This window comes from Ixodes scapularis, unplaced genomic scaffold (assembly GCF_016920785.2).
Source record: "Ixodes scapularis isolate PalLabHiFi unplaced genomic scaffold, ASM1692078v2 PGA_scaffold6__148_contigs__length_123643588, whole genome shotgun sequence".
Classification (NCBI taxonomy): Eukaryota; Metazoa; Arthropoda; class Arachnida; order Ixodida; family Ixodidae; genus Ixodes; species Ixodes scapularis.
This window is the reverse complement of record NW_024609881.1, coordinates 21,508,573-21,536,403: the sequence shown is the minus strand read 5'-3', so window position 1 is coordinate 21,536,403 and position 27,831 is coordinate 21,508,573. Positions and strand designations below refer to the sequence as shown.

The window sequence follows — 27,831 nt, the reverse complement described above, 5'->3', positions numbered from 1 at the left end:
CACCACAGCAGCGGCATTGGATGTGGCGGACGCTCGTTCTGCTGCAGGTTGTTCTCCAGTTTGACAGTCCGCAGAAACTTCTTCAGTTTGGATTTGGGACACTGCAACGACAGTGACCCAGTCGCTCTTTGTCCGGGACTTTTAGCGCCAATTACAAGGGTCACGACATCCGACAGCGGGACACTCCGGCTTGCCACCTCGGGACCACTTATGATGTATAGGGTGTCCCAAATCACCAGGCTCGATCTAAAATGAACCGTAAAAATCGTCACCTGCACGTAGCGATCTAAACTTTTCGTCAAAGGTGTATTTCACAGGTTGTTTTTTTCTTGTGAAATTACAAAGCATAGCTCCCTTTCTGTAAAAAAACTAGAGCCAAGAAACTTGTTAGGATCAACGGCGGATGGCGACGCAGATGACCAAGTCCAGTAGCGGGGCAGGTTTGGCGTTCATATTGATAGATGGCGCTACCTCCTTAACGAAACTGCTTGCAACCATCATGGTTTATTAAAATGAACATAACACTTTTGTAATGTACCCTTGGTTCAAAAATAAATGCGACAATAAAAGCAATAGTTAAAAAATGTGTTTGCATAACGACGGCGCTTTAGCTGCCAATGAATTTTGTGTGCGTGTCGTCTGCTTTCTTTCGCTGGTCGGCTACAGCTTCGGACGCAGCTCTCCGACGCCATCTATCAATAAGCGCGAAACGTGCCCCTCAACACGACTTGGTCGTCTGTGTCGCCGCCCGCCGTTGACCCTGGCAAGTTTTGTGGCCCTATTTTTTACAGAAAGGGAGCTACACTTTGTAATTTTACAATAGCAAAATAACGTGTGAAAAGTTTAGATTGCTACGTGCCGGCGTCAATTTTTACGGTTCATTTCAGACCGAGCCTGGTGATTTCAGACACCCTATATTAGCGTGATAAGACACTAAACACACTAGTCAAAGACGTTTTCAGGCACCATAGTGGAATGGTTTATAGGGTCTCAAAAACGCGGCCCGTGAACACCGCACGGTTGCGAGCCCCCATTCTTATATCGAGCGCTACAAGCGCCATAAATAAGTTTCATGTCGTCAATTCATTTCCGCTCGAAAAGGAACTCTGCTCATATAACGTGCTCACGTATCGTACAATTTTTCGGTTTCTTTTGGACCTAGTATTGCTTCCCTTAAATATTTGCTTCTCGTCACTTTCTTATGTAAATCAACCATAACGGCAATACCACTAAACCAGGCTACAAGCGCGAGTTTGGCACAAAGAGGCACTTTAACTGCATGAACTCTTGCTTAGCCAAGAGCAACTGCCGAAGATAAAACTATGTGCTCGGTCTTCTGACTGTCAAAAAATACCTATAAAATATGAGTGTTTTCTTATAATGCTGCTATAAAAATTGTCGGGAAAGTAAAAACTGCCGTATGAGAATATTTGTTTCCACGACTGGTGAATCTAGGGAATTGTGCGACAAGGAAAAGGCAGCGTGAATGCTCCCGTTTTATTCATAGCTGCCAGCACGTTGGCGTTTTACATCTTACCACATTAGTGGTGGGCCAAACATAGACGTATATGCAAATCAGAGGAAAAGGTGTCACTGGCAAAACGGCAAGCTTAGAAAAGGCAGAGAGCACAGTGTCCCTTCTCTAGAAAATGCTTGAGGTGTCGCTGGGAGAAAGTACTGCTTTCCAACCTAAAACAGCATCGCCGTTTCTTTTTGTCCCAAATTACCAAAATATTTCACCCCCCCTTCCCCCTCCCTCTGGTTGGCCCTTGACCTTTTTGGAGGTGGGTTTGTGACCCTTGGTCTATATGTCTAAATATTTTGGAGGACATGCTGTTGAAGTAGCACTCTTCCCTAAGCTTCGGCATCCTGAATTCAGCAACCCCACACCTTGGAATATAAGTAATTAATTTTGTTGGCTGCGGTAAGCATCACTAGCATCACATTTAAGCGGAATGTCGGCTTTCTGCGATGCAGAGCTTAATTATGCGTGCCGAAAAGCAGGGCTGCACTGCCTTTTTCTTCTGGACCCCGCATATACTTTGTGCACATAAAATGTAATATCGTTTTTGTATATCAATAGTTTCTTTACTGTCCGACTATACTCTTCTTTTTCTCCCCCCGTGTATAATGCCTTCGGGCACTTCGAGGTAAGGAAACTAAATTCAAATCTGTTTACGGACACATCAATTACACCTCGTTAGCAGCACCACCAACTAGCAAGAGGAGCAAACAAGTCGTACTGTAAAACGTCGGACGGCCTTTGCAAGCACCACATAGTTCACCGTTGGGATCAAACGTATGCCACTCAGCGTTGCCGCTAATCAAAACCTTTCACGGTCATTGGTCGAGTTCAAGATTTTCCCTGGAGGCACCTCAATGCTGGTTCAAACACTAGCGTTAGATGTCAACGGAGCGCATCATGCAGTCTTGTGCTCCCTTGTGATGGTAGATGGATGGATGGATACAGCTGAACTTTCCCAATTGGGTGGCCGCTTGGGCCACCTAGTCAAAGCCATATAAAAGAACACACTGGCACCATCTATGAGATAGCCCTAGAACTGCATTTAACTAGACATCGCCTCCGAGACTCTTAGTGCACAACACTCTCCTCTGGTCATTACATTTGCAAGGAAACTGCCATAAAGAGAAGAATTACTCACGGCCGTTTGTGCTGCACAACGAAGCTAGGTACAGGGCCACAAATTGTCATTGTTGGGCTTGCTCGGTTAGCTGCTCGTGTAGTAAAAATGCGCTCGTTTGCCTTAATTACGCTCGCTGCTTCTCACCACAACAAACATTTAGTTTTCGAGGAAGCTTTCTTAAGGTTGAAGTCCCAGTGTTGCTCCATTAAAATGGAGAAAGATGTAAAATAAATGCACCCCAGATTGTTTTCAGATAAAATGTGTGTCCAATCTTGTTGGTAAATAAGTAGTGGCGAGTCAATTAATAAGGCATAATGAAAGTTTCGGACCCCAAAATATAATTTTCTTTGCAAGACTAGGCAGGCAAAACATCATGCTCATTGTTTCCTCACAGATCACCCTTACTTTATGTTGTTTCTTTCATGATATCTTAGTTTCATTTGACCCATCGTTTCCGTTTGGTCTTCCACATCTCTCAAGTGTACCTCGGATGTATTCTTGCCACGTCTTTGCTGTCGGCAAGGCTTTGACAGCTACCGCCCTTTCGCCACAGTGGCAGTTTGTGCAACCTCTCCCACTGTTTACTAATGATCAGGGCCAGCTAGCTAGAAGCTACCTCTTAGCAAAGGATGGATAAAGAGGCACAGCCAGAGCCAGTGCACCAGCCGAGCAGCATTTGGCAGAAGGTAATGAGAGGCAAGTCTATAAGAGCCAAATCCGGGACATACCGTTGTTTTGACAGAGACAACGCGGGACTCGGGATACTTCGCGAAAAGTCGGGGCAGTCCCACAAAATTCGGGACGATTGGTGACCTACTTGCAGAGCTCTAGAGAAGCTGGACTATAAGCTCCAGCTGGGTAAACAAGTATTTAGAAGGGCCAGAGGAGAGTTTTGTGTGCCAAGAATCTCCGAGGTCAAACTAAGGAAAGTCTTGCAGTATATGCATCGTATAAGAAATAGTTGTTTGTAACATTGTCAAAGGTTTTGCAAACCCATGGTGGAAGATGGATGCATACTCTTGTCCTAAGCGATCACACGGCTGCACAACGTATTCGGCGGCGACCAAAGCGCAAGCGCGTGATCCAGCCTTCATAATCGACCTTAACCTACTCGCCTGCGGCAGCCAATGACCGTTCGAACTCGCGCACGAGCTCCTCGTGCTTGAAGGATAGAGGCTCGCGATTGAAGTTCCACAGCAGCAGCTTCTTTTTGAGCTCGCTCCCACCGTAGTACAACTGGAGTTGATTGACCAGGCACTGCGCCTGCGCCGGCCCCAACAGCCCGGGGTCGTACTCCCCACTCATGAGTGTGACCCCGCGTTCCGGACTGAGTTCGGTGCGAAACGTGAGCGACAAGCACGGCGGCGCTTCGCTGGCGTATCGCTGGTAGGCAGCCAGCGGCGTCATGTGGCACTGGTCGCCGAGAAACTGGGACAACACGAACTCGTAGCCGTTCTCACGTGGTAGGGGAAACAGGAACACGGGGAACTCGAGGGCGCGCTCGTGGATCCTCTCGTAAACTGCGCTCGGCAGCACGGCACACACGGCATCCCTGTCCGAGTGCAGCTTTCTCCACGCTTCGGTCAACTCCGAGCTGGACTTGCCCCGCAGCTCGAGCAGGGTGTCGGGGTCTAGCGGCTTGGGCTTGGTGTAACTGGGCTGTTTCGACCGCGGTTCGGGACGAGGTTCGGAGGCCGAAGATGACGAGACGTCGGCCGAAGCAGGCGGGGATGGAGTCGGCGGTCCCGCGCTGCTGGCTGTGAGGCGGCGTTTGATTTCTTCCGGATCGCGCTGCTCGAGCTCCTTGATTTTGTGAGCGTACTTGGAGTAGTACGGGTTTCTGCTGACGTCGGTGTTGTCGCTGAGGGGTCGGAAAAAGAACTGACGTTTCGGATGTCGTCGCAGAAGGTTTGAAAGTCGGCACGTTTTAGTGAGAAAGGACATTTTTGAAAGACGCACAAGGGGAAACGCCATGCGCGGCAGCAGACTTGGCTTGGCCGGTTGGCGATATGAGAGATAAAACTAAAATCAGAAGAAACTAGTTCGGGAACAAGTGTACGAATGTGACTCAATGCTCTGACTCTTATGTAGAACGTTGATGTTGATAAATACATGCTTTTTATGTAAATATCGCCTTTGGGTTACCTGTAGTCTCAGAGTTTTCAAAGTTCCCCAAGGTCTGGGTCTGGGTCGCGGGAAGTGCGAAACGACGGCTAATAAACTGCTGCTTTTACTGGCCGGATCAAATTTTGGAGTAGAGACAAGCCTATCCAATTTGAGCACTGAGTTTGGCTTTGCCGTCGCCGGCTACTTTGCCCGGTGTTTTTCGACCGCGAAGTGCGCGAAACGCTAATTTTGCTGCGGTGTCGGCGGTGTTGTTCCGTGTTGCTGACTTCGCTCAATGCGAAGATGTCGTTCACGTGCGAAAACACGCGCGTGATGCGGGCCATCCGCGAGTTCTCCGATATGTTCGCTGTCGAGCGATCGTCGGACGCCAGCACCGAGGACGGAACGGCGGTTCGCCACCTTGACTTCAGCCCAAACATCAACGGGAGACGAAGTGACAGCCTCGCCGACATTAAGCCCGCGTCAGGTAAGGGTCTCGCTGGGTCGACGCGGGGCCAGTTCTTTCCGCAAACATCGCGAAAACGTCGGCTTGGTGGTATCTTGTGTCTTTACGTCGATGCCGTTCCTGTGCACTTCCGTCAACGAGCGCTACCTGCAGTCTTGGTTAGTAATGCATTACAAGAAACACGTTTTACAACTTCGTTACTTTAAGAGAGAAGTCTTCTGGCACGCTTCCAATCACGTTGACGCGCACTCCTCTAAAAGCTGTGGTGGTGTGCATCCGAAACCGCCGACGCCCTGGAGAACAAACCGACTCTCTGAAGACAACTAACCCTTGTGCTAAATGCTAACGGATTTCGTCAGGAATCAGCATAGCAACAGCAGCGATTTCAGCATCATTTTTTTTGTTAATTTTTATCTCAATTCATTACTTTTTGAAAATGTAGCTGTAACTGGAGAGCACGCAACCTCCTTTCCAGCGTTCGCTCTGCTAAAGTGGAAAGAGGTGAGAGTATCTTCTCCCGACCGTTTAACCTCTCATCAATAGTACGTGGCTTGCGTTGACGTCTCATCAGCAGCCATTGCTCCGGACCATGCTCCGGTGCCCGTACCTTCTGCGGCATACATTTGGCAAGCCTTGCCAAGAAGAACTAATTGACCTTTTTCAGAGTTTTGCCATGATCGTGGCGCGCCCTCGCGGGAATCCCTCGAAACACTTTTGGTGGCTCCGGGACCGTCTCTCCGTCGTCCGTGCCAGGCGTGGCTTGTCTCCCGGTCTATGTGTTTGCGTGTGTTCTCTGGGGGCGTTGTTCCGTCCTTCACCAACCTGAACGTGTCTTTCTGTCGTCGCTTCGCGTGCACATTTTCTTCGAAATGGCTGAGAACGACCTGGAGGATTAACAAAAGTCAACGTCTAGGATACAGAGGACCTTGTTCGTTTTTATACCTTCAGGGATGGATAGACCGCCGACGCCGCATCGGTTCTTACCATCGACTCGGAGCCACTTCATCGTCACTTCGGTGTCGCGTCTTGCAAGCAACTAAAAAAGGGGTCTGCTTTCAAAGCAGAGTCGCACAGTGTTATGTAAGGAAAGTAATGGTGACCAGCCTGGATACCGACCCAACCATCCACCTTGTGCGGAGCTTATGAGCACCGTTTATGAGGCCCGGCCACTACAAACAGCTGATTTTACTCTCCTTGATCGCTTAATTTATTCAAGCTTATCGCGTCCGTCACTTCGCCGTCCGGCATACCGCGCAAGGGCACGGGACAATGCCGTATTCGGGAATGTGTAAACAAACTCGGACGGTGCGAAATCTGGGCCGTCTTGATATAGCCAAAGATGGCCTGCACCGTCAAAAAGTAAGGAATGGTGTGTTAGAAACAATCCATCTTTGAATTCGGCATGTTTACGAATTTTCGACAAAGTGGGCCCAGCAAACAGGGCAAACAGCAAACAGCATCAAGTTCACGGTTGGTTGCCAAGAAATTTCATCAAGGTTCTGTCTCCGTAAGGCTTAAATTCGTTTCGCTCGCTTTAAATGTTTTGTCTTTTCTTTTTTGGTGTGGCAAGACGCGAATGTGTATAGCGCACGGAAGAGTCAAGCATAACCAACACTGTCTGAGCGACCGAGCGGGCGAGAGAGCCACCAAAAATGGAGCCTTTCCCTTTCTTCTCTCTCAGAGTCGGCGCATGCGCCCAGCGATCTCTGAAAAAGGTCCATTCGACGGTGCCAAATGTACGCTGCAGTAGATACGGGCACAGGAATGGTACGGAGCAATGGCGGCTGGTATGGTGCCATGTGACGTCTCGTGCAGGGCATGTGTAGGGTGTTTTCACATGACGTCAATCCACCATTTTGTTAGTCTTTTTTTTTTTAAGCATATTCATTGATTTGACGGATTATACGACCTCTTAAGAAGATGTCGTTGTGATGAAACTCGTAAGCACTACGCATTTGAGGGGTCATGCGAGTCCTTGGAATGCTCGCCATCTGCACATGCCAGACTGCTCGTAACAACAAAAGTTTGGACGAAATTACGTCAGCGTAAACATCCTGTAGTCATCCCTCGGCTTTTACCAAATTAGGTGTTTCGACATTTCGAGTGCCATGATAACTTTGCGCCAACTTGTGAATACATAGTTTCTTACAAGTCGTGCTAGTTATTGTTACACACACACTTGTTCTTTGTGACCGAACACTTACATGGTGATAATGATGACCAACTTGTTAAGGGACACTGACAGGGTGCTTATGCATGCCAATGTTTTTGAGAGCCCAACTACCCAGAACACAATTTGTGGCTCGAAATTTATATTCTTTCCGCCCAACCGCTGGTCGAGAATTGACCGGTTTCAGGTGCACTCACTCTCTTTTCCATGGTCACGCGCCATGGGAACTGATGCTCTGATTTGGTGTGCATCAAATCGATGCATACCAAATATATTCATTGTCGTTGGTCATCTAAGGCACACATTCAGTACTAAAAATAGAAAAGAATGTGAACCCAATTTTTTCGGGGCTAAAGCACGCATTCAATATAAAAATCAGAAAAGAATGTGAACCCCATTTTTTGGGGCGTCCAAAAAACTGCAAATGCATTGATCGAAAAAAATCGTTGCACAGATCACAGTAGATGTACACGTCAATCTCAATGTGGCGATGTACCGCGGGCTGGACGATGCGATGGTGGCGCATGACGGACCAACGTTGTGACGGACGTGGGCCCGCTACTTCGGAACCGTGGTTCGTGGTACCGGCCAACCGATCTTCAAACACAGAACAGCAAGGGGAAGGGATAGGGTCCCTATCGTTTCATGGAATTACGTTTCGTGGACTACTTTTCATGAACATGGATTTCGTCAACACTAAGGTTTCATTACACTCGTTACATGAATAGCACACTGTAAGGACATTTCATTGCGCGGGTAACACTGAGGTGCATGTTAAAACATCCGCACCACCCTTTATGCTGCTTTGCAACGACAGTCTGCGGCGGCTCGTTGCAAAAATGTAAATCCACCAGACCAACCCGTAGACGCCGCTTCGCGGCGGCAGTTTCATGCAGCTTATTACAGCCTTTAGACCTTTGGTCCATTCTGTTCACAAGCAATTTTTTTTTTCTTTGTAGACAGGATTGGTCAAGTATTGGGGGTGTGTTTGTTGCCTGTTAGAGACACTGCTGCATCATAGTCTAACCAAAACTTTTTGTCGTGTCTGCCGTTAAAGACAGACGACCAGTTCGCGCCTTGCACTTTTCCCCCGCTTCCTCCTTTCCCCCTTCTACCCTGTCCACTGTTGCCTGTTTCCTTCTCCACCATGGTGAAAAGGATCTATCTGCCTTGAAGAATCTCTGGTATGGATGTCGCCCTTTAAGTTGGATGAATGTTTGGCTAGTTCAGTCAGGTTAAAACTTTCTTTGGTTGCTACCCAAGCAAGTTTGATATGAGAGGCTGGAATTAGAGCAACCTGGGTGATTTGCTACTCGGAGGTGTCATCAAATCAACGAGTCTCAACGTCCAGCTAAAGAGGTGTCCAGCTTCGGAAGTTTGTCGTGTCATTCAACTGGATGTTAAAAGGTGACCGAAATTTTTAATGACTGGCCATGCTGTAGAGTCCTCTCGTAATGTGGATGGCAGCCTGATGACATAATTGTCAGCGTGTTAATGCACAGGGAAGGCTAGGAAACTCTTCAACAGTGGAATCTAATTTGGGGCGAGAACTTCAATGAACGGAAGGGCTGCACTTAATTTATTAGGAACCGACAGACAAACATGGCACCGAATTCCACAGAACAGTGCATTGCTGAAGCCTGCTTGTCACAATGGTTTTTCTGCGGAAGGGGCAATGTCCTCTTTAGGTGTTGAGATCTTAAGAGTTAAGGTGTCCTTTTTGAGTGTCGACATCTGGGCCCATCGATAGTTTAGCCCCATGTTGACGTAAAAAAAAAACTCTGTCCGAATTCTGAGCTCAAAACATGCTTTTTGTCTAAGGCTCATAAAAATATTAGGTGGTGGAAACAATTTGGTGTCTGCATTAAAGGGATGCTGAACCGAAATCTGGATTCCACAAAGCACAGCGGCAAAAGCCTGCAACGGGATGCCACAAACATCAAAACCTCACTTGTACGACGACATATAGAACGGATGACCATATTTTTAAAAAAAAGGAGGCGCATTTGACAGATATGTTCTCACGTCTTGTTTTTCCAAGAAGCAAAGGGAACGGCCTCACGTCTTCTCCGCCTCGCCGCCTTGAGATAGCGAAACGAAGAGAGGAGGAAACGAGATATCTTGGACGTTATGCGCCTCGTCGGCCTCGTTCGATCTCGACCTTTTTTTTTTTTAAATATGGCAGTCGATGTGAGATATCGCCTTACAAATAGTGTTGTAAAGATTGTAGCGTCCCGCCTACAGCTCCTGCATTGTTTTCTGAAATCCAATTTTCGGTTTACCATCCCTTTAAGCCCTTTGCCGTGTTCTACGATTTACTCAATCTCACTTGTAGGTAAAGGTTTCGTACCTTGGCATCCGAAAACCTACGTTGCTCTATTTGTCTTGTCATGTGACGTGATCCGCCGGAGCAACTCGAATACATTCGAGTAAAATCTGGAACACAGCCCTAATTTCACTCTTTTTTTTTCACATTCCACACATTGAAAGGCACAGCAAAAGGGCTGAAGTACGCACGTGACCGCACGACACCACCGTCTCCTTCTGCTATGCTTACTGTCACCATCTGCTATGCTTACTGTCACCGTGGCAACAAGACATCTCCCAAATAGACGGACATGCAAATGCAGAAAGTCATTGCAGCGACGCTAGCCGAAGCTGGTCGCACCGGCACGGGGACGGCCCTAAAAGTGGCAAATGGTTACCTCATGAACCCTCAGTGGATCCGACAAGGCTTAAGGAAAGCTCGGGTCAGAGATTATGATCAATATTCCCGTGGTCTGCTTGGAAGACTAGCTTGTAGCACCCAGAAGAGGCTCCATCGAGCCGTTACTTCGTCGTCAGTTAGCAGAAGCTATTCGGGAGATGGCGTTAGCCGTTGCTGGCTTTAGACGCTGCGTTCTTGGGTGCATCTATCTAGGAGACGCTTTGTTGCCATGGTGGCGGTGACTATAGCAGACAGACTTTATTGTACAGCAGGAGACGGCAGTGTGGCGAGATCAGGCGTGTGCTTCGGATCTTTTGCCGTGCTTTTCGATGAGTAGAATAAGAACGAAAAGATTTTTAAATAAGGACTTGACACAGTTAGCCGAGTTTTCCCTGCACCTAACATTTTCCTAAGTGTTTCGCAAGAAACTCGTTTCTTTGGCCACCCGACGGCCATTTTGTTTCTTCTGCATCGGGAATCTGCGGTATCAAAGTGGCCGACATCTTGATGGTTAAAATGGTTCCTTGGGCTTTGTGGGGTGCAGTGATTAACGCAGCAGAGGTGGACTCGCTGAAGGCGGAACTCCTGGCCTCCAAGGCAGAGATCAGCCGCCTGACACTGGAGCTGTCGCAGAGCGAGCCCGCACGCAAGGTGCTGCTCGTCTGCCAGGCGAGGGAGGTGGATGAGCTCAAGGAAAGCCTCCAGGTAGGACTCCCCTTCCTAGAGGGTCCCTGGAAACATACTTTAACGAGGCACTTGTGCGTGCCTACAGGCTGTTTGCAAATGCTATTTAGTCATAAAAAAAAAAAAAAAAAATTTGCCCGGGCAATGGATGTGCTATAACACTTGATGTGGTTTTCAACGAGCAGCACTTCTATCTGAATTCAGCGGAGACGTTTCCTCGCTAAAATTAGCGAGGAAATTATGATGTCATGTTATGTGACCCTGTGGGATGTAAGATCATGATGTAACATGACACCGTGATGTCACATGATATTGCAACATCGTGCGGCGAGTTCAACACGAGCAAGAAGAGTTTGTGGGAATTCTCGGATAATGCTATCGCCTCAAAAAGCCTCTTACGCGCAAAAAAAAAAAATTGTTTTCATGCTAGGCGTTAATATGCTGTATCAGGACATCACCAAAACATTTTTTCACTATAAATTTGCGTAGCTTTTTATAAAAAATAGAAATACGAAGTCCAATTCAAAGTGCCCGCCAGTGCCCTGTGACGTAACTATGTACTGCAAGATGTCGGAGCAGTCAGAAGGGAGGCATCGCCAAAAGTCACGGGAGTTGTACCACTTCTTGTGCTTACTGCGACCGCGTGTAATATTTTTTCATATTTTTGTTATTCTCTGCACCTCCACAATCAATCCAAGCAGACAAGGTTTCTTTTATTTGCTTTTCATCGCCTAATGTTGCTGTAAAGGTAGAAAAGGGGTCAGTGAATTGACTTGTACTTGGTACACTCACCAGTTCGTATTCTCTAGACGGCAGACATCTTCATCTTGAAGAGTATCCAATGATTCAAGGACCTCGGTGTCTGAACCTTCAGCAATGTGATTGGGCGTGTTGTATGCTAGCAATTCTAATTTCTGCGAGTGTTCTAAAATTCTTTTTTCAAAACTATAGATTGCTTTGTGCCCAGTATGGCTCATCATTGTCGCACTGATGGCATGCACTAATACACTGGCTTGTACTCGCAACGCTTTCATCTTTGACCTCCATCACGTCGATTCACTGACTCTTCGTCCCCAACTTTTACAGCACGCAAACTAACCAATGGTGCAGCGTTAAAAGGCTAGTGGAACTGAAACTTCGTTTTCTATGATCGCTCATGGAGAAAACCACAATAATGAAACAAAAAAAGTCTTAGGCACGGTTGTGGAGGGCACGAGGAATGAAACTCGCGTGACTTCCGGCGAACCCACTTTTAGTGACGTAGGTCAATGCCTCTCTTCTGACCGCCCCGACACCTTATGGCACATAGTTACGTCACAGGGCACTGGCAGGCACTTTGAATTGGGCTTTGTATTTCTATTTTTGTGTAAAAAAACTATGCAACTCTCAAGTGAAACAATTTTTCGATGATGTCCTGATAAACCATTTTAACGCCTAACATGAACAAAAAAAAAATTTTTTTTTTGGTGTGTCAGAGGTTTTTTAAGATATAAATACGCCAACAAACAGATTGCGACGAAACTTCCACAAAGGCGTCTTTGGTGTGGCGCATATACCACCCCATGTTTTGCGAGCGTAGGTTTCTGAGAAAAAGAAAACGGGAGGAACGACAAACAAGCCATTCTTATGTACGGGGAGAGAAAAGGAAACATTGTCTGGTTGACGCTGCTACTCACTGATGACACCACACGGAACAGAAACCTGGAAGCTTCTTTGAGATGGACATCCGAAAGCATATCTAGTAGATTCGAGCGTGTGTGGCGCCTTGTACGAGTAGCAACGTCATTCATGCTTTTTGTTCCCTGTGCATAGCAACAACACATTTTTATTCTTTAGCTTTTTTTTTTATACATTAGCATTTATTGTTTTGGTGCATGCAGCCGTTTTTCATTTGGACGGTCGTGGTTTGGACTGGACCGGACTAGTTTTGTGAGACCACGGCGTGGTTCCCACTGTGCTATTTCGCTTCGTTCGTTCGCTCATTATGTTCACTTCCCCTCTTGTAAGTGGATGTAATGCCCTGCACTGAATGCTAACGCATTTCATCGAGAATCAGCGTAGCAACAGCGGCGATTTCGGCACCATTCCTTCAGAAACCTACACTCGCTAGATTTGGTTGTGATAAATGATAACAAAAGGATCCTGCTTCCACATTTGATGAAACCGATGCCAAAATAGTTATTGGCACCGAAACATGGTTAACTCCCCATTTGCTTAACGAGGAGCTTTTTCTGAGTGAATTATTTTATCTATTTCTTAAAGTTTGTGCATTGTCAAGGGGGGGAGGAGTTCTCATTGCAGCTAGCAAATCTATTGCTGCGATGCCGATCTTTATATAGCGACCTAGAAATAGTTTGGGTCCGATTAGAATTTGCTTGTTCGCTACTTATTCCTGGCGTCTGTTACTGCCCACCGGGATGGGACAGCAGTTTTTCAGAACAAATGTTTGAGTGCTTTGAAAGTATCTTCTATTGCTACTCCCATTCTTGTATGATGTTAGGCGGGACTTTAACTACCCGAGTGTGAACTAGAAAGAAGGAAAAATTGAAACCTCATGTTCAATCCCAGTTGAAGCCTTTAATTTCCTTGATATAGTAAGCGGTTTTAACCTTCTTTAAGTCATGACTCAGCCCACCAGAAACTATGCTTTGCTAGACTTAGTTTTCGTGTCTTACCCTTGTGATATTAAGACAGTTCATGTTCTTGATAAAATCATTTACCATAATATTGCTTTTATTGAAACGTGACTTCCAATCGAACATAGAATTATAGCACCAAAAGTAATTTATGACTACAGTAAGATCAATGAAAACGCCCTTGTTGCTTCTTTTTAAGGTTTTCTCGTCTACATACTTGTGTGATTTTCCTAACAGATCTGTTGATTCAAACTAGAATATGCTAAAACATAGTTTAAAAGACTAAAGTTTACTTTCACCCCAAAAATTGTACTTAAAACGAATGCTGAACGGCCATAGTTTTCTAATTGCTTAAAATTATTGTCCAACAACAAGAAAAAATGTCTGTTTTCGAAAGCAAAGTTAAGGGACCTTGCTTCAGATTGTTCTAATTAGACAGAAAGCAAAAAACAAGCATTACATGAGTCATCTCCTAAATTTATTGAAAACTAATCCTAAAAAATGTTGGAAGACCATTGGTCCCAAGAAAGACCAAACTTTGCCCAGTATCTATAATGATCACTAATAGGAGCTGTCCCACCATGAGTCAGCATCCGTCTTTAATGAGTATTTTGTATCTGTCTTTACCGAGGAACTGTTTCCCTTACCATATGGTTCAATATGTGTTTCGCCTACTGTATTATATGAGCCTGTCACATTTACACGAGAAAGAATTTTGGCCAGTATTGACCAATTTTCCCTAAGCCCTGCTCCTGGAGATTATGAAATATGTCCAAAACTCCTTAAAATAACTTGAACAATACCTTCTCACTTGCTTTCTCTTATTCTCAAGCAGTTAGTAGAACAAATGTACCTTCCGGCAGACTGGAGGTTTGGGAAAGTGTTGCCACTTTTTAAATCTAGAGAAAAAAATAATGTATGGAATTATAGACCAATATCCTTAACAAGCATACCATGTGAAATGATGGAGCATATTATATATTACCATGTTATATTAGCTATTTATGTGATTATCACCTCCTCTGCACTAACCAAGATGGCTTTGGGAAAGGTTTTTCATACGAAACCCAACTTTTTGAACTTGCTACTTATTTGCACGACAATATCACTGCTTATAAAACTACTGGTGCCATTTTTATTGATTTTGGTAAAGCTTTTGATAGTGTACCTGACCAATGTTTGCTCTGTAAGCTAATTCAACTCAACATTCATCCCGCTATCATATGTTGGATTGCTAACTTTCTCAATAACCGTAAGCAAGCCGCATATTTCATTTCATTTCATTTATTGAACCCTTAAATGCCCACAGGGGGCTTTACATAAAGGGGGGCACATTTAAACACTCAAAATAACACAAACAGGAAAAAAGGCTAGGATGTTTGTGAACGCGTACAAACAGGATGCTAGGTGGTGACGAGAGAAGAAATGGCAGATCTGAAGTTATTGCATTGGATTTGCATTGGGAAGAGAAACTCTCCCAAATTATCAGTGAACCAGTGAAATTGGGGGTTCCACAGGGCAGCAGGCACGTAGCCAGGATTTTGTTTTGGGGGGAGGGCCCGCCCATGACAAAATGCTGTATGAGGGGAAGGGGGGAGAGGAGGTCCCAACGAAGTAGAAGATTTCGGGGGGAGAAGGGGGGGCCCAGGCCCAGGCCCCATGGGTCCCCCCTGGCTACGTGCCTGCAGGGCAGTGTCCTTTGACCACTTTTATTTCTACTATATATTAATGACCTCCCACTCAACTCATCATCTTATATAAGATTCTTTGCGGATGACTGTGTTGTTTATCGTCGCATCACTAACCCGGATGATCAACCACTACTATAACAGGATCTGAACATAATTTTACTTTGGTGCAACAGACGCCAACTAAAACATAAATACAAATAAAACTAAATATGTATCATTTTCCAGCCGACCCCCTCCATCACTAAGGAAATATACACTCAACCACACAGGTATAGAAACAGGTAGAACTTACAAATACCTAGGAGTCACATTTGCGGGGGACCTCAACCTGGAATGATCACATCAATAACACCGTGTCCAGTGCATGTAAAGCGCTAGGATACATTAAACGCTATCTTTTTCGCTCATCAATAAACTGTAAAACTGACTGCGTATAAAACATTTGTCAGGTCAAAACTAGAATACGCTAACATCATCTGGTGTCCTCATCAAGCATATCTCATCAACAAGCTCGTACCAGTACAAAATAAAGCATCACGTTACATCACTCATGGCTACTCGTATACCTCGAGTGTCGTAGCTAATAACAAGAACCTAGACTTTAGACTACCAATCGATAAAACCCAACTTGCCCGTCTTGTTTTCTTTCATGGCATCTACTATTCGTCGTCTGAGTTTCGCAGCCTACCATCTCCAGAACCCATCTTACATTTTCAAGCGCCCTTGATCATCCCCTTAGAGTTCAGCCTCCCTTCTCCAGAACTAACAAATTTCAACCCCCTTTCCACCCTCTCTTGCCATTGCCGACTGGAACTCATTGCATATGCACATTGTCCACGGAACTGAAAAAAACAAATTCCGTGAGATGTGTGAACTATTTTTGTTAAGTGTGCACATTGTTATTTGTTCGAATTTTGCTTTTGTTTTCTTGTTGTGTACTTCATTCTAGATACTTCCCCCTTATGTAAAATGCTCTCTTGAGCACTTTTGAGGTAAGAAATCTAAACTGAACCTAAAAACACCTTTGAGAAGTCTCACTGCAGTTCATTCGTTGGCATATTTCTAAATATTTTTTTTTACGGCTGAATAGGGCTTGCCCTGTTGACTAATGCATGAGTTCCTTAACTGGGTTCCTGCAACCCTGGCATTTCTAGAGTGTCCTCATGTGCTCCCCAAGCTTTCCTTGGCCCTCCCTGAGCCTAAGTGACATAATAATAATAATAATAGCCTTATTTCCAACAATGAGGTACAGTGTTGGTGGGGGCTTGGGAAAAAAGCTGCTGAAACAGCTTGACTGGTCCCGAGCCCCCAGAAATCAGCAGCGGAAGAAAAAAAAAAAAAAGAAGTTAACAGCAAAATCACATCATACATCAACAAGATGTTCGAAACAGAAAAGTCACATTAGCAGTACTGCATATATAACAAAAAATGAACATATAAACATGCCACTCACATTTGATCAGTTTGGCTAAGAATTATTATGTTCCTAAGGTTACCTGCAGATATATTTTCAAGCTCGATGTGTTGCGCACAAAAATAGTTGAGGGTGGTTGGGAGAGTAAACGCCGCGGTTTGAAGGCCGTAATTAGTTCTAAGAAATGGGACTAACCAAGGTTCTGTGTTTCTTGTTGGATATGCATACACTTTTCCTTTTAAGTCAGCTAAGTTCACAAGATGTCGTACATTCATACTCATTTCAGCTTTATATTTAACACATAGGCGATGTCGATACAAGTTAAAAATTTTAACTTCATCTAGCTGGCTAAATAATTTTTCCGTTGGAAATTCCGGTGAAACATTGCAAATGCTTCGTAGTATCTTTTTTTGTAATAAAAATATCTTTTGTAGATTTGTATGATTGGTAGTTCCCCAAATTAAATGGCCGTAATTAATTTGTGAGTAAAATAGCGAGTTATATATTAGCAACTTTATTTTAAGAGGCAAAATATCTTTGTGACGATACGCCAGTCCAACAATGCTAGACAGTTTTGATCTAACATAATTTACACGAGCATCCCATGACATGTTCTCTGTAAAAAAGACACCTAAAGTTGTAAATGCTGGTACCATTTCTATTTTAGAAGAATTGAACATTATATCCTCGTCTATGTTAACAATTTTACCCTTCGGACGAAACAAAACAGCCTTTGTCTTATTCACATTTATTTTTAACCCATTATACCTACTCCATGTATTTAACTTTTCTAGCGTGACGTTTGCGTTCTCAATGAGCTCTGCGGGGCTATCTCCATTAAACAGCATGCTCGTGTCGTCTGCGTAGATAATGAATTTTGTTGAATTGCTAATATTTACGATATCATTTATATAAAGATTAAATAAAAAAGGACCCAAAATGCTTCCTTGAGGAACCCCTGATTTGATTGGCTTTACATCGGAAAATTGACCAATGATGTCGACATACTGCTGACGGAAAGACAAGTATGATTGAATAAGAAGCGAAATCTGACGCCGATAGCCATATATTTCGAGTTTTTTTAATTAGAGGGTTGTGATCGAGAAAATCAAAAGCCTTCGTGAAGTCAATAAATAAGCCGAGAATTAGTTTTTTTATTTTCAAAACCTTTAAGAATGTATTCTTTTTGAGTGAGAAGAGCGAGTTCAGTAGATCGTTGCTTGCGGAAACCGAACTGAGATGGGGTGATTAAGTTATGACTCCCTGCAAATAATGACATTCGAAGGAGCAGCATTTTTTCTAGTCCTTTAGAGAACACTGGCAAAATGGAAATTGGTCTATAATTACCAAGATCGTTTTTATCGCCCTTTTTATATATGACCGATACTCTTGCGAGCTGCATTCGTTTTGGGGATATGCCGTTTTGAAAACAAAGACTGAAGATATGCGTCAGACAAGCGGAGATAAGATCAATGACGTGTTTGACCGGCTTTATCTGTATACCGTCGGGGTCACAGCTTTTACTGTTATTTAATGATTGAAATGTAGATATTACCTCTGTGTCAGTAACCGGTGTAAGAAAGAACGACGAACAATTTCTAAACTGTATATACTTGCAGACATCATCCTCGGGGATTTCATTACTTAAATTGACAAAATATTCATTGAACTTGTTCGCCAGTTCCTTTCCGGCTAGCTGCTGACCATTGTACGTTATATTTTCCAAGTGCTTTGGACCGTCCATACATTTCAACACGGAATTAAGCTTTTTCTATATCATATCGGTTCTATTTCCACAGGCTAGAAAGAAGTTAAAAAATATTTTGATCTAGCATTACGGATTTTCTTGTTTAATTTGTTTTGAAAACGTTTAAAGGCACTAAGTTCATCAATATCTTTCGTTTTATGAATTTTTGATAAAGCTAGTTTTTTGTGCATATTTTCACCAGTAATTCTTTCGTAATCCATGGTTTACGTGCTTTTCTGCGCAAACTTATTGTTTTATAAGGAAAACAACTTACACAGAGCTTTTGAAATATGCTCAGGAACATAATATAAGCCTTTTCTGTGTCTGTCTCGAGAAAACCATCGCTCCAATCAAAATTGGATAGTTTTTGTCTAAAATCATTTAGACTGTCCGGCGTAATATTCTGATACGTTGTCAACCGTGACTGTTTAATTGGTTTTGTAATATTTGTTTTTTTAATACACAAGAAAATACCTAGATGATCACTTATGTCAGTAATTACCATGCCGGATCTGGTTTGCGACTCGTCAAAATTCGTAATAAATAAGTCAAGTAAAGTCGATGACTCGGTAGTGATCCTTGTAGCCAAAGAGATTACGTTCATGCATCCGCATGCTGTAATTAACTCGTTCATTTCTCTTTCACATGGCGATTCGAGTAACATATTTATGTTAAAGTCGCCTCCCAAGATTACGTTGTATTTATTATCATTGGAAAAATAAAGAAAAGACTCTAAGTAAGTAAAGAGGATGGAAGGTTTCCGCCCGGTGGGCGATAACAAACAGCGATAATGTTCCGACCGATTAATAAAGAAAAAAACTCATAATTTTTGTGAACGCAGCAATAATCATTTAGAATTTTACCCGAAATGGTCTCTTTAAGCAATAGGGCCATGCCCCCTCCCTGACTAGCAGTGCGCTTTAGGAAGTAAGTATTGTACGACCATAGTTTAAGAACATCACTAGGCTCGGAGAACCAAGTCTCAGATAACATAATTACATCAAAACTACATTTAAACTGATCAAAAAGCAAGTGGATTTCGCCCGATTTATTTCGTGCGGATCGAACATTAAGGTGCGAATATTTCAGAGAGCTGCTGTACTCGTTTCCTAGGAAAGAGCTTACATTTGACGGCAAAAAATATTGGTCGTCTGCCACATAATGTTTGTTGCTAGACAATGTGCAAGTATGCTTAGTCATTTAAAAAAAAAATGTTTCAAGAGTTAACACACGGGGAAAAAATTACGCCAATTTTTCGAGATCATCCGAAGACTTAATTACATGCACTGGTTCCCGGTCCTTCTTGCGCATGAGGACATTTCCGTTTCTGAACCAAACATATTTGTAGTTTTTTTCCTTAGCGCACTCTTTCGCTTCCCAAAGAAGCGCTCTGTCAGGCTTTGTTAGATTTTCCTGAATGTAGAAATCGCTTTTCGCTTTCTTCAGCAGTGCACGTTTTTCTAGCCATTTATCTCTGGTCTGCTGGTGAACAAAGCGTACAATGATGCCTGGGGTTTTATCAGGTCTAGATTCTAGCCTATGAATATTGGCATCCTCATTTGTTGTCACATCCGGCGCTTCGAGCATTTTGGCAATCTCATTCACCTTTGCCAGCAAATCTTCCTTGGCATTCAGAGGGATTCCGTGAATTTCAAGATTTTGCTTTCTGTTCCTCCATTTGAGGTTATTTGCTTCATGCTTTGGCCTTCTAATTTCAGCATAAGCGTCAGTTTTTTCAAAGCCTTCTAGTCTTCTTTTTATTTCTTTGATCTGGTTTCCTCGTTCTCCAACCTGCTTTAGTACCGCGTCATAGTTATCTGACATTGCTTGCACGGATTTCTCGATTCCGTCCACAGTTCTTTTAGGCTGAGTAGATTCTCTAGTTTAGCGTAGATGGATGCGAACATGGCGGCTACATTAGGTTCCCTATCTTCTTTGACACCCTGAGTGCTTCGTGTCACTGTTTTGCACGTTGTACATCGCCATGATTTGCGCAAAGCGTTCCCCTTTGACTTATAAGTTTCATCCGAAATGCCAGAGCAACTGAGATGGTAGTAATTATCGCACTCTGTGCAGGTCAGTTTGGCCTCAGTGTCTGAAACCTCTTCTGCACATTTGGAACAAGTGTGTTCCATGTGGTATCAAAACAGAAGAAAAAACAGCAGCAGCAGCAACAGCATGGAGGGGTAAAAAATAAACAGGTAGAATTTGACCAACCTGTAACAGTCGTAGATATGGTTTAGCACACATTCTTACGTGCTGCCGCTGCTGCTGTGTGCCGCTGGAGCGAAGACCAGGCTTTTTATGGGCAGCGGTTGATGACGTGAAGTTTCCGGTATAGTCCTGCACCAATCACGGCTCACAGCTTCGATGACGGGAGCTGCTGAGCTGCTGCGAGGACGGCGACGATGACTGTTGCACCACGATGACAGGCACTGCTACCAAAGTAATGATGACGGCCGCAGCTTCCTTGACTGGCGGACTTTTCCAGCTGTAACAGTCGTAGATATGGTTTAGCACACGTTCGTACGTGCTGCCACTGCTGCTGTGTGTCCTTCCAATCCTTTTTTTAGAAGATCCGAGCCATTCATGGATGCATTTATAAGATCTGAGCCATTCATGGATGCATAACTATGTGGCAGACACTTTCTAGTGCTTGCATTAATGTTTACGAAGTCTGTGGGCTCCTGCGCTGCTCTACAGTTGAACTCTGTTATATCACACTCCAGGTATTTCAAATTATTGTTTATGTATAATTTGAAATATAAATAGACACCGAAAGAAGTACGCCGAATTTTGAAAAAATAAAAACCGAAAATGCGGAGCCCTAAATATGACGCATTGATATTTAGTTACTCTCTCCATGCCTGCTGGCTTGCCCGAACCCCAAGAGACGTGGAAACCGCAAAAAAGGTGGACGCTTAAATATGAATAAAGGGCCTCTTTAACTTTATTTTATAGATCAAGAGTTTTTTTGTTTGTTTTTATGCGACTCACTTTTTCCGTTTTTTTATTTTTTAAAGTTATTTTCCTGTTTTTTGCCTGCGCTGTGTGGAAATCGTGTCCAGGCGTAAACGATTGCAAGCACCGTCGCATAAACGCGGCGGTGTTTGTGATCTTCACCATCTAAGCTCTGCTGTATTAAGCGGCTCTTAGAGGCTCTATTTGGTAAGGTCCCGTTTGTCACAGCCTTCGGTATAAGCAGAGATGCACGGAAATTTCAACTTCAGCTTAAGTTAACATATTTTGTATATCAAATTATTGATATATCAAACTATTTTATGATCCCTTTGAATTCGATATATCCGGGTTCGACTGTGTTGGAACAGTGCCGAAACAAGGAGGGCTTCTTTGGTTTTTGATTAAGAATGACAGGCGCTCCTCGCACATCATTCTTGACATGCCCGAACCTCTCAACAACTCGTACCTCGGCTGGTCGATCGTAGAAGGAGACGGACAAGGGGCACGAGCTCAAGCGGCAGGTAGTTCGTCTGCTGGAGCAAGAGGCGACGCTGCGGGCCGAGCTCTCGCGTCTGAAGCAGAGGACCGCTCGGCAGAGCGCCGACCTCCAGGATCAGCTGCGCCAATCGCAAGCGCACTGCCTCGACCTCCAGTGTCAGCTCGACGAGGTAAGAGAGCAATTGGTTTGGATTGGATTTACCGGTGTCCCCCTTGCAGTTGGTGACAGCCTGCTGGAAGTTTTGGACCGACTCGCCGTAAATCGGCTCGGCTGGGCCCAATGAGTGCCCAGCCAAGGCTAGCTGTGTTGAGGGGGAAACAGAGTATTGTCTTTTTGTCATGGCAACAGGGGAGTCCCCCGATTGCCGTAACTTCAGGACAGACTTCCGTTGGCTATTGACAATATGTCGGCTAGTGGGTCCTTAAACTGAGTTTCTAAAAACAGAAGTTTGGTGGTGGATGAGTGAATGAATACTGTCGGAACCGGTTATAGCGAAGTCAACAGGAATCAGAAATCATTTAGCTATATCCGCTATTTCGTTATAACTGACTTCTGTTATAACGAATGGGAAATAGTGATCGCTTCGCTCTAGCCGCTATTTCATTATAACCGACTGTTATGACTAGGGCTCCGTGTTTTCGGATAAATCCGAGAAACACCCGCCGGTAAATATTTCGTCAATTCGGATTTATCCGATAAACTCCGAATGTTTATGTGCCAATACCACCCCCCCCCCCCCAAAAAAAAAAAAAAAAAAAAAAAAAGATAGATTTTTTTTTTTTTTTTTTTACAGTTTAATTAGCACAGAGTCAATGGTCCTGTGAAAATGGCACCATAACTAACTTTCAAATCTCAGACCAATGTCAAAAGGGGTCTTGCCGCTTGTCTCGTCGAGGTTGATTCAGGGCAGCAAGTCATTGTACAATCGGGCCACGACAAAAGCCACTCCTTTGGTTTCCAGTTGGAGCCATCCGATTTGTGATTTAAAGAAAGGATAAGTTATGTTTTTGTAACAGTGAAAGCTAGGGACCATAGAGATTGCATTAAATAGGGAAGAGGGGCAGTTGAAACTTCTCTATTACATCCTTAACCACTCCACCTCGCGCGGCCATGGGATAGATTGGTGGGATGGCTACGAGCTTCCTTGCGGCTACCTCCGGCAGCTTATTGATTTTAAGTTATCGACGTTTATCGAAGCCACACTTGCGTGCGACTTTTGTCATGGCACAAATTAATAGTGCGAATGGCAATGGCACGAACGTCAAATTCAACTGAAGAAATTTTAATCGATACAAGTGCGTGTTATTTTTTATTTGGCATACGTTTACATCCGGTTATTATTTACATATTTATTTTCAATAGGAAACACTGTGAGATTAAACTCCGAATTTTGGAGAATCGGCTATCAAACAAATGTAAACTTTGATAAACTCCGAATCTTCGGCAAAAAATAAACTCCAAAAAACACCCTCCGAATTTGACGAAAAATAAATTCCGTAAACACGGAGCCTTAGTTTTAACCAGTCTTGACCTAAATTTTTTGACCTGAGGATGGTGCTCTGGCCGGCTGGGAATGGGTAAAGGGGGTTTCAGAGGCAGCCGTTTGGTCGTCGGGGTGTGCCATAGTAGAGATGGAGTTTGTTACTGGCTGGCGAGGTGTTGTCAGTTGCGTGTGCAGTCTTCTGCCGTCGATGTGCATACAGATCTGTTGCGAGTTTGTCCTTCCATCAGAGTCACCTACGGTGGCAGCAGGATTTTTTTTTTTTTTTGTCGTGCTGTTACAGCCAGTGGCTGGTGCTTTTGCCAGGTGGTTGAGAGGAGGCCCGTACGCTCCCAGATCGGGTGGCGGGATTCGTTGTGGGCCAGCGCGCCCAGATTCGTTAGGCAGTGTTAAGTTGGGTCTGTTTCGTTGCTAGTAATGGCGCCATCTGGCAACTACGTCCTATTGTTGTGTACATTATGTGGTAGTTAACTAGCCCCCTCATGTAGAGTGCTATTTTGTGGGTACCTTTGAGAAAATAAAACTGAACTGTGATTGCAAAGCCCGGTTGTGCTTTTGTGATCGGGGCTTGCGTGCCTCACGGTAGACCCCTGGAGAGCACGTCCGTTAGTGCAGGTTCCTGGTTTGTGTTAGTTTGGTGTATCTGTTTGCATTTTGTGCATTCTTCGGGACTATCTGGGAGGCAGGGTTCCAAGCTGCGAGTGGTGAAAAGTTTGGTCGGACTCACTCGCAAGCTTGTTCGTCACTTCGTTACCTCTTGTGCCAGCGTGTCCTGGTACCCATCGTACATGGACTTCCATTTATCTCTTGGTTTGGGTCTGTCTGCAAATTCTCCTAAGGGCGGACAATGGCTAGAGGTTGAACTTCTGAACTACTCAAGTGATCGGAATGAAATTTGCAGGGGTGATTTAACTTCAGATGTAGGTGTACTGTGCAAACTTTCAGCTCTCTAGGTCAATTTTACGTACCTTCACAAGAAGATATGTCAGTCTTCGTTAAGAAATCATGATATGTAAATTAAGCTATTAAGCATCATTTTAACTGCTAGAAAATAAAGTGGGGGATGTGGGATTTCGGGCTATCTAGTTTTTATAGGTCTAACGTAAATATTTCAGGAAGAGTGATTACCTCAAAATATGAGATGCATATCTGTCCTATGTCAGTTTTTGAAAACATAGCTTTTCTCAATGAGGACTTCAGCTTAAAACAAAATAAAGTATATAGCCCGATCCTTCAGTAAATTTCAGTTCAAAAACATCTTGATTGTGGTATCAGAATAATTTTACCTTTGAACAAAAGATTCCTTCGTATGAAATTTGCAGCAAAAAGCAGAACTGAGAAAAGTGCATTCAAACATTGAACTCCTTTACTTTGTTACTGCCTCACAATGTGTTGAAAATATTTTATATCAATGTAACTATTTGGCAAATGGTTATGAAATTTAGTGTAAGGGTGTATATAATTAGTTTCTAAAACCGAAAACCTAAAATTTGAAAAATGAATTTTTTCAAAATATTTTGAAACTTAGGTCCATGTCCCCTTAATGAAGGTTGTCACATAGTGAAATCAAGATGGTCCCGTAAGTGCCTCGATGATTCAAATGCAATTGGTGTGGAAAACAAGTGGGGTGTTGCTTTCTGGAGGATGTCGTGTGATTCAATTGGCACCAAAAAGGATGGCTCGTATTTATTTATTTATTTATTTATTTATTTATAATACCCTCAGGGCCACAAGTGGCCCTGAGGGTATTATTTCGCTCTCTGCGATGGCTCTGGCAATCGGCGTCGTTCTCGGACAGTTGTTCCGTCCGCGCTGACGGCTGCCATTGCAGCCATTTGGTCGTTGGGGTGTGCCATAGTAGAGATGGAGTTTGTCACTGGCTGGCGAGGTGTTGTCAGTTGTGCGTGCAGTCTTCTGCCGTCGATGTGCATACAGATCTGTTGCGAGTTTGCCCTTGGGGTTTCTTGTTCGTAATGCCCGTGTCATCCCACCGGGCGGCGAAATTACGTACTCATACAGCCTTTGAGTCAGCTCTGCTTTAGGATCCGACAAGCACATATGAGGAGTTTCCTAATCAAGATGTTATGGCGTACAACTTACTGTTATAAGTAACGGACTGTGCCGGTCTATCTGTTTGTCACTTCTTATCCTTGTCTTCTTTCGTTAGTCCTTTATTTGCATACGCGCGGTTTACTGCTCTGCTTTCGTGCGCCGATTTGTGGTCGAGCTGCTATGGGCAACAGATTCGAGTAGTTGCTCTGCGATGTCCTTCCCCCTACAGTTGTTTTACTCTGTCATTGTGGTCTCCACTTGTGCAGAATTTTTTTCGGTGCTTTTGTGCAGAAGACCGAACTGGCCGAAAACACCAGAGTCACCTTGAAAGCGGAAGTGCACAGGTACGTCCAGATCGCCTTGTCAACTCTTTTGGTTCGTCGAAAAGATCCTGGGGGCAGCGTCTGATCGATTGCGTTTCGTGCCTCTTGAATTCAGGTTGACCATGAGCCAAGTGTCCCTTTCCTCCTCGCTTCAAGAGACCAGGGAACAACTTGATCTGCTCATGAGGTACCTTGGAACTTTCTTTTTGTTTTATCTCATCTCTGTATTTTGTTTTTCATAAAGTATAGTTTTATTTTATTTAATAAAATGTCACAATAATATACAATCAGTGTTTGGACCCATAGCCAAAGGCCAGTTTGAGGGTCAATAAAAAAATATATCTCTGAATGTGACAGGCAATATGTACAACATAAAATAAAAATAACATCACAAAATACTAACAAAATAGATAATTTTACGACGAAAGTAATCCCTGGAGAAGGGGAACAAGAGGGACAAAGGACAAACATAAATCTCCAAACACAGCTAGGTGACTGGTGAGCGACCGAAAAAATCCGCCTGGTCCGGGTATCGAACCCGGGACCTCTCCATTACCAGAGGAGCGCTCTACCAACTGAGCTAACCAGGGGTTAGACGTCAGTAGAGCAAACGGGTTTTATCAGCTGCCACCAGTCGAACACCAACAAGGGTGAAGCTTGCAATTTAAGGTTATAATTATAATGCAATTAAATGCAAAGGTGCAAGCGAGCTGGACAAGAATGACGAAAGTAATCCCTGGAGAAGGGGAACAAGAGGGACAAAGGACAAACATAAATCTCCAAACACAGCTAGGTGACTGGTGAGCGACCGAAAAAATCCGCCTGGTCCGGGTATCGAACCCGGGACCTCTCCATTACCAGAGGAGTGCTCTACCAACTGAGCTAACCAGGGGTTAGACGTCAGTAGAGCAAACGGGTTTTATCAGCCGCCACCAGTCGAACACCAACAAGGGTGAAGCTTGCAATTTAAGGTTATAATTATAATGTAATTAAATGCAAAGGTGCAAGCGAGCTGGACAAGAATGACGAAAGTAATCCCTGGAGAAGGGGAACAAGAGGGACAAAGGACAAACATAAATCTCCAAACACATGTTTGTCCTTTGTCCCTCTTGTTCCCCTTCTCCAGGGATTACTTTCGTCATTCTTGTCCAGCTCGCTTGCACCTTTGCATTTAATTGCATTATAAAGATAATTTTACTTTTTACTATTCTGAAACACAGTAGGTCAAATTCCTAATCATAACTTATATCTTTTAACTCAAGAAAAAACATTTTAAAGGTACCAAAAAATTACTTCTCATTGCCTCATTTCTAGGTGTATTATTCCAATTTAAGGCACCGTTAAACTCAATTAATCTTTGTTCATAGGTACTGTTGTGCAAATATTAAAATTTCCTAATAGCATTTCCGAATAATACATTATTCGATATTCGCTTTAAGATGAACTGCGATATTCATACTTTTTTAAGTGTTTATTGCTCAGATTTAGCCCTGTTGAGCGTGCTTCTCACCGAGCACCTGTGCACTGTGGGGAAACAATACCTGCATAGCTCGCAGCAGAGCTGTGTATAGAGAGAGTTTGGTCAATGGGAGTCTCAGGCAGAGCCAGGGCGTGTACCAGACTCGGAAAGAGAGCTTGGCATGCTCTCTTGACCAACCAGAAGCCGAAAAAAATCCCCGAGCGGTGGTAGCAAGAAACAGTTCTGATCAAAGGTATATGTTCGTATATGATTTTAATAAGCGCGTAAGAGTGAAGTGTAGTAACTCTTTGTGGTTGGAAATAGGGTGCATGTGATGTTTCAATCATGATCATGCAGAAAGATGTAAGAAACGAATGGCCCGCTCAACTCTGTTTTGCTAGCGGTTTTGCTCGGACAGAGTGTGATCGCTCGGGCGGCAGATTCCTGGCCCTCGGCGCTTGCCGTACGGATTATGTCGATCGTTCCGCTCTTCCACCATCATTTTGGATGAGCGTGATTCAAACATCATGTGTACCATATTTTCAGTCAGTGAGAGTTACTCCGATGCACCTATTAGGTCTGTTTCTCGCGACCACCGCCAACGTATTATTTCCAGCTTCTGGTTGGTCACATTCGAATATCTGAAGACGCCCTGGAAAAGGCCCAGCCCGCTTTTGGTCAACGGCGCCTCCTCATTTGTCTCCTATACTTCCCAACGAATGGCCAAACTCTCTACATATATGGCTCTGGCTCGCAGGTTTCTCAGGTAG

The 27,831-nt window shown here is 44.0% G+C and overlaps 2 protein-coding genes and 2 non-coding genes across 4 annotated transcripts in view; 1 reads left to right on the top strand and 3 right to left on the bottom strand.

Moving 5' to 3' along the window:
• Nucleotides 1-1,483: 1,483 nt before the first annotated feature.
• Nucleotides 1,484-4,794, bottom strand: LOC8044148 (ATP synthase mitochondrial F1 complex assembly factor 1). Its single transcript, XM_029982958.4, has one exon. The coding sequence runs from the start codon at nucleotides 4,617-4,619 to the stop codon at nucleotides 3,753-3,755; it is 867 nt and encodes a 288-aa protein (XP_029838818.3). The 5' UTR covers nucleotides 4,620-4,794; the 3' UTR covers nucleotides 1,484-3,752.
• A 126-nt stretch (nucleotides 4,795-4,920) lies between these two features.
• LOC8044149 (mitotic spindle assembly checkpoint protein MAD1) overlaps nucleotides 4,921-27,831 on the top strand; it is a 70,025-nt gene continuing 47,114 nt past the window's right edge. The window contains exons 1-5 of the mRNA XM_042294644.1: nucleotides 4,921-5,238; nucleotides 10,639-10,799; nucleotides 21,713-21,895; nucleotides 25,571-25,623; nucleotides 25,718-25,789. Of these exons, the coding sequence (XP_042150578.1) occupies nucleotides 5,055-5,238; nucleotides 10,639-10,799; nucleotides 21,713-21,895; nucleotides 25,571-25,623; nucleotides 25,718-25,789 (653 nt within the window). The 5' untranslated portion in view covers nucleotides 4,921-5,054. The remainder of the gene's footprint in view (nucleotides 5,239-10,638; nucleotides 10,800-21,712; nucleotides 21,896-25,570; nucleotides 25,624-25,717; nucleotides 25,790-27,831) is intronic.
• On the bottom strand, nucleotides 26,120-26,192 carry Trnat-ggu. The gene has a single exon. It is a non-coding gene; the product is annotated as a tRNA-Thr (tRNA).
• Nucleotides 26,422-26,494, bottom strand: Trnat-ggu. The gene has a single exon. It is a non-coding gene; the product is annotated as a tRNA-Thr (tRNA).